We start from the raw sequence: 12,003 nt of genomic DNA, 5'->3' as shown, positions 1-12,003 counted from the left end.
GTGACTCTCACAGGGGGAAAGAGTCCCCCTTCTGTAGCTACCAGGGGGTCCTGTCTGATGGGGAGACAAGGAAAGGTGATTCTTCCGCCCAGCTCTGGTTTGATCAGCAGAAAGGATTCTGCTGGACAGCAGGATTTCTCCCCAGCCAAGGGAGAAGGGAAAGGCAATGAAGGGAAAGGCAATGAAGACTTAGTGCCTTTCCAAGTTAGTTACTTGGAGCTCCAGGGACACCTCACAGGAGACTCTGGGGAATGGAGTATGTGACATATTTGCCTGCTCCTCTGCTGTGAGCTGGGCTGGGCTCCTGGGATGGAGGGAGCTCACTGCAACCCAGCAGCCCTGACAAGAGACAGCTCTGGCCAGGAGCAGCTCCTCTGCCAAGCACACAGGGCTGGGGACACTGCCTGTAGGCACCGAGGGGAGACCTGTGAGGCTGAGAGAGCTGATGGATGCTGAGAGCTCACTGGAGGAGAAATCTCCACAGCACTCGGCCTGGTATGTCTGTGGGTGCAGGGCAATGCAGGTTCTGTTCCTGGAGTGATCTCCTAAAGCTGGGACATGGGGCAGTGTGTGGGCTCTGTCAGGAGGACAGGTTCTCTACAGGACCAGGAAGTGCTGCCTGGAAGGGATGTCCTTCTGCCCCATCAGAGGGACAGGGCAGGACAGCTGTCTTCTCCTGGGCATGGCTGCAGAGGTGTGAAGCAGCGTGTGCACCCAGGGGTGCCCAGTACTTTACCTCTGCCACGATGGCTGTGTGCTGGGGTAGGGACCCTGCTCCTAGGAGGGTCAGCACTCAGCCTGCCTGTTGGGCTTCCATCCGCGTTGGTGCACAAACAAGCTCTGGGTCGAATGTGTGACCCATGGAAGGACAGTGTAGGGTCCGTCTGCTGTCAAAGTGTGCTGTGTACGACAGGTTTGCTCCCAGCTCCAGCGGATCCCTGGCAACTTCCCAGACACTTTTCAAGAACACCAAGGATGCAATTTCTATTCCAGGTAAAGGGACTTTGCTTTGAATTTTCTGCCAAAAGAGACCTGACAAAAGTCATCCTGAATTCAGAAAGTCAATGTGAAATGGAAGATGTTTTCCTCATAGAAGAGTTGCCTAACTTTCACTGTGCCTTTTCCTCCTTGGATAGGTCTCCACACTTGGCAGCAGCAGATGTCCAACAGCAGCTCCATCAGCCAGTTCCTCCTCCTGCCCTTTGCAGACACACGGGAGCTGCAGCTCCTGCACTTCTGCCTCTTCATGGGCATCTACCTGGCTGCCCTTCTGGGCAATGGCCTCATCATCATCACCATAGCCTGTGACCACCACCTCCACACCCCCATGTACTTCTTCCTCCTCAACCTCTCTGTTACTGACCTTGGCTGCATCTCCACCACAATTCCCAAATCCATGGCCAATTCCTTGTGGGACACCAGGGCCATTTGCTACACAGGATGTGTGGCTCAACTCTTTTTCTTTACATTTTTATTCTCCTCAGAGTTCTGTCTTCTCATTGTCATGGCCTATGACCGCTACGTTGCCATCTGCCACCCCCTGCACTACAGGACCCTCCTGGGCAGCAGAGCTTGTGTCCACATGGCAGCAGCTGCCTGGGCCAGTGCGTTTCTCAATGCTGTGCTGCACACAGCCAATACATTTTCACTGCCCCTCTGCCATGGCAATGCTCTTGACCAATTCTTCTGTGAAGTCCCCCAGATCCTCAAGGTCTCCTGCTCAGATGCCTACCTCAGGGAAATTGGACTCACTGTGGTCAGTGTTTGTTTTGCTTTTGGTTGTTTTGTGTTCATTGTGGTGTCCTATGTGCAGATCTTCAGGGCTGTGCTGAGGTTCCCCTCACAGCAGGGACGGCACAAAGCCTTTTCCACCTGCCTCCCTCACTTGGTAGTGGTATCCCTGTTTATTTTCACCAGTTTGTTTGTATACCTGAAGCCCCCCTCCATCTCCACGCTACTTCTGGACCTGGTACTGGCATTTCTTTACTCAGTGTTTCCACCAGTAGTGAACCCCCTCATCTACAGCATGAGGAACCAGGAGCTCAAGGATGCCCTGTGGAAACTGATGACTGGATGTTTCTAAGCAGCAATAAACTGATCATCTTCTTCTGCATATCACTGGTCATGTAACTCACATTAGGACCAGTCTGTATTTAGTAGGGAGTTTTAGGTGCTGTGGGGCTTTTTCCTTCTACTTTGTCTCTGATGTAATAACACCTTCATCCCATTCCTCATGCAGTATCTCCTGGTCTTGTTTGACTCAGACATGGCAGCAGAATAAACACTCCCCCTCCCCTGTACCTGCATCATCACCAGTCTGCCTCTTTCATCTACCTTGTCATTCAGGTGTTTCCACCTCTCCTGATGGCACAGCCAATCCTAAGGACATCTTTTCAGTAGACCGGCTGGATGTATGAACTTCACTTTGATCACAGGATTCCACCTCCACTTGCTCTTTAGTCATTCAGATGCTGCTCAGCTCTCTGGTTTCTTCTTTGATTTTCAGAGAGTTGGAAACATCCCATCTTTCAGAATTCCAATGAACTGTTCTGTCAGAAGTTCGGTCTGTTGATAAGTGACCTTTCTGAGTCTCCTCTGAAAGCTGACCCCCTTCACACGCTGCTTGGCTGTAGCAGGCAGCTGAGGAGAGAGATTTCATGTTTGTTAAATCGCATCATGTTGAACTGCTGTTTGTTGTCAGAGAAATCTGTCCATGCCTGTGAGCAGAGTTGATGCCAGAAGAAGTGTTGGGAGTCCCATGAGGACATTGAGGGAGCTGCTGGATTTGGGAAAGAGCAAAGTTCTCCAGGCAGGGTTGGATCTGCAGAGACTGCTTTTCCTGCCTGTCCAGATCTCCTTAGGAGACTGATATCCATCCCAGGAAGCTGCTGTCACTTCTTCTATCAACTGAGCCATGCCAGAAAATACCTGTGAAGTTAAAATGTCCCTTGTTGTAATATTCCTTTGAACTGTTCATCATTAAAGACCTGACTAAAATCCAGGTAGTTGTAGATGTCCTGGGTTCTTTAATGAAAATGACTTGAAGAGACACGTTTGACATCGTCCAGGAATTTTTTTCCCCTCTATCTCATCAGTGTTTCCCTTCCTATGTGAGAATTCCTCCCCACTCCTCCAGGTGAGGGAGCCCCACTCTGGGACTGACTGCTCCAGAGATGTCCACACCAGCACTGAGTCCAGATGCACAGTAATGGTCTGGGTGGCCACGCTCTTCCAGGTGCAGCCCAATGTGCTCAGGGCCAGATCCCTGTTCAACACCTCTGCCTGCTACGGCATCCCCTGCAATGCCCAAAGTCTTCCCCTAGCAGCCTGTTCTCCACCCCTCATGTCTCAGCCTTGATGTGCAGGGGTTGTGCTGGAAACTTTTGTCCTGGTTTCTCCCCAGCCGAGGCCCGAGCGCCGCAGCCGCTCTCTCCCTAAGAGGGTGTGGGGGGTAACGGGGCGGAGGGGAGGGATGGAAAAGGAAACCAAAAAACACCCAATCTCACAGGTTGGGATAAGAACAAGTTACTGGGACAACAGAGAGAGAGAAGCAATAGCAACAATAGGACTTTGTAGCAAAATACACAAACTGATGCTGCACAGTGCAGGTTCTCACCAACCCACACAGCTCAGACCTCACAGCTCAGAGCTGTCCTGAAGCTGGACAGTCCCCAAAACCTTGTGTACCCCACATATGTCACCAAAACACCACCCTAATGCCCTCCTATGCTTCCCTTTGGCAATCATGGGTGCCCCCCTATGCCTTAACCAGCCCCACAGCCTACACTTAACCTTTCAAAGGAACCCTGGTGTCTCCCTAACACCCCCCTTATCTCCCTCAAACCACCTTTACCCCACATACCCCCCCATTACTTCTATTGTTGCTCCCAGGGTCCCTCACACAGACGTGGGTACCCCCCGCACTCCCCAGGCCTATCTTAATCTCCCAGCCCCCCTAGGTGTCCCCCAACACCCCCATACACTCAATGAAATGTGAATGCCGATATAGCTGGAAAGTACAGCACCCTATTACTCCCCTAAATCTCCCCTTTTCCCCACCAAATCCCCCCATATCCACCTCCAGTTCCCCCCTACAACATCCCCACGCCATCTCCCAACACCCATGGGTGCCCCCCAACCCCTTAAACCCTCCCCCAGCCCATCCCTAAACATCTCATCACCCCTGCCTGCCAGCCACCATCCCCCATAATGCCCACAGACCACCCCTTCTCCACCAAAATTCTCCAATATCCCCCCCAGAACACCCCCTATGCAATCCAATGCCCTCCCCCAAATGCCAATGGATTCCCACAGAACCATATAAGCCCCCAAGGCCCAACCTTACCCACCCAGTACCCTCTTTACCCCCCAGCCTCATATTACTCAGAAACCAGAGAGCTGAGTGGCATTTGAATGACCAAAGAGCAAGTGGAGGTGGAATCCTGTGATCAAAGTAAAGTACATACATCCACCTAGTCTGCTGAAAAGATGTCCTTAGGCATGGCCGTGTCATCAGGAGAGGTGGAAACACCTGAATGATGTTGGAGATGAAAGAGAAACTCTAGAGGTAATGCAGGTACAGGGGAAGGAGAATATTTCTTCAGCTGCCATCAGTCCCAATCCTGGAAATTCCTGGTCTATCATGGTGGGGAAGCATTGCCATGCCAGAGAAGTAGTCAAATGATTCAGCTGATGAAGACGTGCTTGTAAAATTTGTATAAATGTAGGGAAGAAAAAAAGAAAAAAGACAGAAAAATAGTGGCCATTTGAAAACAGACACAATGAACAGAGACCAGAAGATGCTGCATTAGAAATGGGATGAACATGCTATGACATGACAGACAAAAGAAAAGGAAAAAAAACCAAACCTAAAAACCCTACAGAATACAGGCTGGTAGTAACATGAGTTACATGGCCAGTGATATGCAGAAGATGAGGAGTTTGTTGCTGGCATTCCTTTACTCGGTGTTTCCACCAGCAGTGAACCCCCTCATCTACAGCATGAGGAACCAGGAGCTCAAGGATGCCCTGTGGAAACTGATGACTGGATGTTTCTAAGCAGCAATAAACTGCTCATCTTCTTCTGCATATCACTGGTCATGTAACTCACATTAGGACCAGTCTGTATTTAGTAGGGATTTCAAGGTGCTGTGGGGCTTTTTCCCTCTATTTTGTTTCTGATGTAATGACACCTTCATCCCATTCCTCATGCAGTATCTCTGGTCTCGTTTGATTCAGACATGGCAGCAGAAGAAATACTCCTCTTCCCCTGTACCTGCATCATCACCAGTCTGTCTCTTTCATCTCCCTGGTCAGGCAGGTGTTTCCACCTCTCCTGATGGCACAGCCATGCCTAGGGACATCTTTTCAGCAGACTGGTGGGACGTATGAACTTCACTTTGATCACAGGATTCCACCTCCACTGGCTCTTTGGACATTCAGATGCTGCTCAGCTCTCTGGTTCTTCCTTTGAGTTTCAGAGAGTTGGAAAACATCCCATCTCTCAGAAGTCTAATGAACTGTTCTGTCAGGAGGTCAGTGTGTTGTTAAGTGACCTTTCTATGTATCTGATCAAAACTGTTCTGGGAGAGAATCTCCTCTGAAAGCTGACCCCCTGCACACGCTGCTTGGCCGTAGCAGCAGCTGAGGAGAGAGATTTCATGGTTATTAAACTGTGTCATGTGTAACTGCTGTTTGTTGTCAGAGAAATCTGTCTGTGCCTGTGAGCACAGATGATGCCAGGAAAAGTGTTGGGAGTCCCAGGAGGCCAGGGAGGGAACTGCTGGTCTTGGGGAAGAGCAAGGTTCTCCAGGCAGGGTTGGATCTGAAGAGACTGCTTTTCCTGCCTGTCCAGAACTCTTTAGGAGACCTCTGCACCAGCACCCATTGCAGCATGATGCTGAACTTTCTTCCATGGTCTGAGTTATGCCAGAAACATTTTTTCATATGAAAAAATCCTCCATTGTGAAACTCCTTTGAAATTTTCATCAGTCAAATAAAACCTCTCTAATTAGTTATATAATTCTTATTTATTTTAAAGACAATTACGTGGAGAGCCATGCTTGTAAGGGCTTTCTGGATGATTACTGAGCCCCATGGTGTCTTTTCTTCTCAGTCCAGAGAACTCAAGAGACCAAGCGGAGAGTGAAGAAACCTCTCAAGAAGTTCAAGTTGGGAGTAATGCACAAAGTACCTTGAAGCATTGACAGGCCACACTGAGAGCCATTCCTGACAAAGCCTCCCCATGGGGTCCTTAGAGCAGACAACCGGAGGCCATGAGGACAAACACAGGCAAAGCACAGGCAGCTCTGATGCTGAGGACACCCTAGTTTGGTCTGATGAAGCAGAAATGCCAAGTGCTGACCCCCACTCCTGGGCAGGGAGATTCTGACCCCCACCTGTGTCTCAGAACTCTTCCTTGGGATGTGGGCTGTGACACCAAGGGAAGGAGAGGGGTATGACACATGGAGGCTTCCCCTGGGGTGGGTTTAAGGAGGCAATGATACTCTATGACTGTGAGGACAATGTGGTGCCTCTGAGGCCTCTGTGGCAGAGATATCAGCTCTAGTCAAGGAGCCAAAGACCTGGCTGCCACCCTTGTCCATCTGCACCACAGCCCATGCCACATTGCCCCACGCCTGTGCTGTTTGCCTGCAGGCTGCAGGCACCCAACCCCCTTCTGCACCTTGATCTCACTCCAGGATGTCCCTGCCTGTACTGCTGTCGCTCCCTCCTCATCAGCTGTTCCCACAAACACAAAGCCACCATGTCATCTACACTTCCTCCAAGTGACTTTCAGCACCACAGCACTGCCCTCAGAGTGACATTTCTTTATCCCCATGACAACTCTGACCTTCAAAGCTGCAGTTTCAAGTGGACTTCCTTTCTGATGTTCTTTCCCTGTAGCACAAAGAGGGCTGCCCTCAGGCTGCACTTCCCCAGGCTAAAGAAGCCCGGGTCTCTCAGCCTCTCCACACAAGACCCCTAACTGTATCTTGGCAGACTTTCTGCCCACATTACAGTTCCTCCCATTCCTCCAGACCGGAGAGCCCACACTGGGACTGACTGCTCCAGAAGTGGCCTCACCTGATCTGAGTCCACATAGACAAGAAGGGCCCTTGTCTGCGTGTCCACAGTCCTCCCAATGCAGCCCAATGTGCTCATGGCCAGATTCCTGTTCAGCACCTCTGACTGCTATAGCATCCCCTGGAATGATCAAATTCTTCTCCTTATAACCGCTTCCCCATCTAGTCATGTCTGAGACTGCCTTGATGTGTGGGTGTTGTGCTGAAACCTTTTGTCATGGTATCTCCCTTGAAGTTTTAAAAGAAGGTTTTAGAAGGTTTAAGAGAGAGAGAGAGAGAGTGCAGCAGGGGAAGGGGGTGTAGATTTCCACACCCCCAGCTAAGAAGGAAAACTACTCTGGAGGAACTGACTGAAACCACATTCCCCCAGACCCTGCCCCTCCCTGTGCCACTGTGGGGGGAATGATGGGAGAAAAATCATGACAAAAGTGAAGTCTGCTAAGAAGGGAGGGATGGGGGAAGGTGCTTTAAGACCTGGCCACTCATTACCTGACTCTGGCGTCACTGGGTGTGTAGCTGTAGTGTAATAAATTAGTTTTCTTTATTTTGTGTTGAGTCTGTTTTGCTCGTGACACTAATTGCAGGGTGATTGCTCTCTGTCCTTATCTCAAATCCTAAGCCTCCCGATATCTATGTTCTCCCCTTTCTGGATAAAAAGGGGAGTGATAGGGGGATTTTGATGGGCATTTGGCCTGTAGCCAAGGCAAAACCACCGCAGTCTTCAACAGACCGTGGAGGGGCATAAAGTCCCTGTATTACACATGAAAAACCTGTTGGGGAAGACACTCTGGGTTGTTCCTTCTTCAGACAAAGGCAAACCCATTCACGGGATTGCTTTTGCTCAGGGAGTTGGGCGCACTTGGTGGGGGATGCGAAAGGATGGGGAAGTCCAGTGTGTACCCCAAGAGGGTTTAGTTCTAGGAAAGGATAGCCAGTAAATTTTTGGTGTATAACTAAATCTGTCCATGGCAGATGTTCTACATAATAGATCAATGATGTTATGAATGACCCCAGTCCTCTGAACATGTAAGATCCGGCCTTGATGTAGATGGTGTGAAAAAAGGGGTGGATAATGTCCCGGTTCTGGCCAGGTGAGAGTTAACCTCCCCAAGCAGCCAGCACAGGTGATCTGAGTTCACCTGGGCTATTTTCCATACCACCTGACACCACTTCCACGTAAAAGAAGCTGGTTGGGGAAGGGTATGGGCTTGGTGCCTCCAGAAGAGTCAGTCTGTCTGTTTGTCTTTCCTTTCAGGCAGTACTCTATAATTGTCAGGTAAACGAGGTACGCTGTGTTAGCACTGGGTGTGGGTGTAACTGGCCACTATTGTTCTACATTCATGATGAATTTTGTCAGTAAACTGTCCTCATCCCATTCTCACATAGTGGGAAAGCATTGCCATTACAGACAAGTACTCGAGATGTTCAGCTGATGAAAATGTGCTTGTAAAATTTTTATTAATTAAAGGGGGAAAAAAAGAGGAAAATTATGGCTCTGTGGAAGCAGACGTGAGGCAAAGAGAACACAGCTCATCATTACAAGAAAGAGCAGGAGATACTGAATTAGAAATGAGATGAACATTGACTGTATCACAGTAGCTTAAAAAAAACCAGTGGGAAACCAAAAGCCAACAACTAAAAACCCTATTAAATATGAACTGATCATAACAGGGGTTAAATTGTGAGTGCTATTCAGAAGACAAGCAGTTTATTGCTACATAGAAACATCCAGTATTCAGTTTCCACATGGCATCCTTGAGCTCCTGGTTCCTCATGCTGTAGATGAGGGGGTTCACTGCTGGTGGAAACACGCAGTAAAGGAATGCCAATACCAGGTCCAAAGATAGAGAGGAGATGGAGGGGGGCTTCACATAGGCAAACACACCAGTGCTGACAAAAAGGGAGACCACGGCCAGGTGAGGGAGGCAGGTGGAAAAGGCTTTGTGCCGTCCCTGCTCTGAGGGGATCCTCAGCACAGCCCTGAAGATCTGCACATAGGACACCACAATGAACACAAAACACCCAAAAACTAAACATACACCAACCACAATGAGTCCAGTTTCCCTGAGGTAGGCATCTGAGCAGGAGAGCTTGAGGATCTGGGGGATTTCACAGAAGAACTGCTCAACAACATTGCCCTTGCATAGGGGCAGTGAAAATGTATTGGCTGTGTGCAGCACAGCATGGAGAAACCCAGTGCCCCAGGCAGCTGCTGCCATGTGGACACAAGCTCTGCTGCCCAGGAGGGTCCCGTAGTGCAGGGGGTGGCAGATGGCAACGTAGCGGTCGTAGGACATGACAGTGAGAAGACAGAACTCTGTTGAGATAAAAAATGAAAAGAAAAAGAATTGAGCTACACATCCTGTGTAGGAAATGGCCCTGGTGTCCCACAAGGAATTGGCCATGGATTTGGGAACAGTGGTGGAGATGCAGCCAAGGTCAATAATAGAGAGGTTGAGTAGGAAGAAGTACATGGGGGTGTGGAGGTGGTGGTCACAGGCTATGGTGATGATGATGAGGCCATTGCCCAGGAGAGCAGCCAGGTAGATGCCCAGGAAGAGGCAGAAGTGCAGGAGCTGCAGCTCCCGTGTGTCTGCAAAGGCCAGGAGGAGGAACTGGCTGATGGAGCTGCTGCTGTTGGACATCTGCTGCCATCAAGTGTGGAGACCTGGGCAAAGAGGAAAAGCACAGTGAGACGTTAGGGAACTCTTCTTTGAGAAAAGCCTCTTCCACTTCATAAAGAATATCATGAGATTGGCTCTCTGTATTCAGGAGGACTTTGGCAAAGTCCCTTTAGGGAGGTATATTTGCTGCTGGCTTGAGCGTGTCACTGCTGGGAGGAGGGTCAGCTGTGGCTCTCGAGAACTCAGTCCTGCCTGGCAGCAGTCAGTACATAGAAGGATGGTGTGATCTCAGACTAAATCCCCTGTGGATGGGAATGAGCTTTTCAGCACTGTCATTCCAGTTTCACCCGAGGGCAGAGCAGAGCTTTGGTAATGGTGGGACAAAGGCAGCAAGGACAGGAAGGGAAACAGTGAGAAACAGTCCAGCCAGGGCTGCAAGGACAGGGACAGACAGACAGGTACTCGCAGGTTTCTCAGACGGAAAACGTGGAAGTCTGGGTGCAGAGTCTGTGCTGGGTGGCAGAAACCAGGGGGTTGCTGTGGGAAAGTGTCAGCACGGTGGGTGATGTCAGGGAGGTACCACATCCCCACTGCCAGGGCATTGCTGGGAGCAGCTCACTCTTCCTCTTTGCCAATGTCTTTGCTGCCTGGAGCTGTCCCTTAAGCTGCTTCTCTGTGACCATGTCACCTCCTGCTCTGTGCTCACAGACCTCATCCAACCTGCCCTGTGCTCAGCTCTGCTCTGCAGACTCCTCCTGGCATCAGGGCGCTGCCCTGGGAACCTCTGTGTGTGCAGGGCTCAGGCAAAGCTCCAAAGTCTTAATAAGAATTGAGTTTTCATTGCATATTCTTTGGGGAGAAATAAGTTCTCATCTACCACAGCACAGCCCACAGGAGAGGAACAGTCAAAGCAGACACTGCCTTGCAGGAAAATGCTTCCTTGATTTTTTTTTCAAAGTCCCTTTGGAATGTGTCAAGAATGAGCTGGAACTGGAAGTAAAGCTGACCCAGGCAGCATTTTCTTACAGAAGGAACCTGTGCTGCCCTTCCCTGGATCACTCCTTCAACCCACAGCTGCTGTCTCTATTGCTGTGGAAAGCCCAGCAGCAGGCAGGCTGAGTTCTGACCCTGGCAGCAGCAGAGTCCCTGCCCCAGCACACAGACCCCGCGGCACAGGGACCCTGCTCACAAGGACAGCCCTGGGCACCCCTCAACCATGCCCAGGAGAAGACAGCTGTCCTGCCCTGTCCCTCTGATGGGGCAGAAGGGCATCCCTTCCAGGCAGCACTTTCTGGTCCTAGAGAGAACCTGTCCTCCTGACAGACGCCACACACTGCCCCATGTCCCAGCTTTAGGAGATCCCTCCAGGAACAGAACCTGCATTGCCCTGCATCCACAGACATACCAAGCAGAGTGCTGAGGATATTTCTCCTCCAGTGAGCTCTCAGCATCTGTCAGCTCTCTCAGCCTCACAGGTCTCCCCTCGGTGCCTACAGGCAGTGTCCCCAGCCCTGTGTGCTTGGCAGAGGAGCTGCTCCTGGGCAGAGCTGTCTCTCTGCAGTGCTGCCGGGTTGCCATGAGCTCCCCCCATCCCAGGAGCCTGGCCCAGCTCAGCAGGAGAAGACCAGTTCTTCTAGGCTCTCTCCTGGTGTCTCAGGCCTCATGGGGATCACTCTGTGATCTCATCTCTGATGTTCCCTCCCTCAGCTGGGGAGAAATCCTTGTGTCCAGCAGAGTCCTTTCTCCGGATCAAACCAGAGCTGGGCAGGACAATCACCTTTCCTTCTCTCCCTAGGAGACAGGATGCCCAGGCAGGGACAGGCAGGGGTCTCTGACCCCATGCAAAGGTTAAGGAGCATGGCTGCCTGGGAGCTGCTGGTCCCAGTGCCCATGGGAATTACTGAAGGTGAAGGCCAGGAGAGAGTTGCTCAGACACCAACCCCTGTTGTCAGCTGAAGGGCCAGAGGTGGTCCAAGAGACATGAGTGGGTTCAAGGTCCAATAGAGCAATGCTGAAAAAGAGCAGTGCCTGGGAGCAGCATTTTTGAGCCTGGTGGGGAATTCCTTTGGCCAAATAACAAGACACCAGATGGTCAGAGTTAGGACCGTTCATACCTAGAGGCACCACATGTCCAGCAGCAGCTCCATCAGCCAGTTCCTCCTCCTGGCCTTTACAGAACCCATGGGAGCTGCAGCTCCTGCCATTCTGCCTCTTCCTTGGCATCTTCCTGGCTGCTCCTCTGGGCAACAGTTTAATGATCATTGTTCCAGTCTCTCCAACATTTCCCCCTCCCT

General features: G+C 50.7%; 1 protein-coding gene across 1 annotated transcript; it reads right to left on the bottom strand.

Annotated features, from left to right (window-relative positions):
- Nucleotides 1-8,773: 8,773 nt before the first annotated feature.
- On the bottom strand, nt 8,774-9,730 carry LOC311199950 (olfactory receptor 14A16-like; the record flags this gene model as incomplete). The annotated part of the gene is made up of 1 exon (XM_084274105.1): nt 8,774-9,730. One exon carries the CDS (start codon nt 9,728-9,730, stop codon nt 8,774-8,776), a length of 957 nt encoding a protein of 318 aa, XP_084130231.1.
- Nucleotides 9,731-12,003: the final 2,273 nt, after the last annotated feature.

The sequence above is a fragment of the Gallinula chloropus genome, assembly GCF_964237585.1.
Source record: "Gallinula chloropus genome assembly, chromosome: 22".
NCBI classification, from domain to species: Eukaryota; Metazoa; Chordata; class Aves; order Gruiformes; family Rallidae; genus Gallinula; species Gallinula chloropus.
Note: the sequence above shows the minus strand (reverse complement) of the source record. Positions and strands in the feature narration are given on the sequence as shown.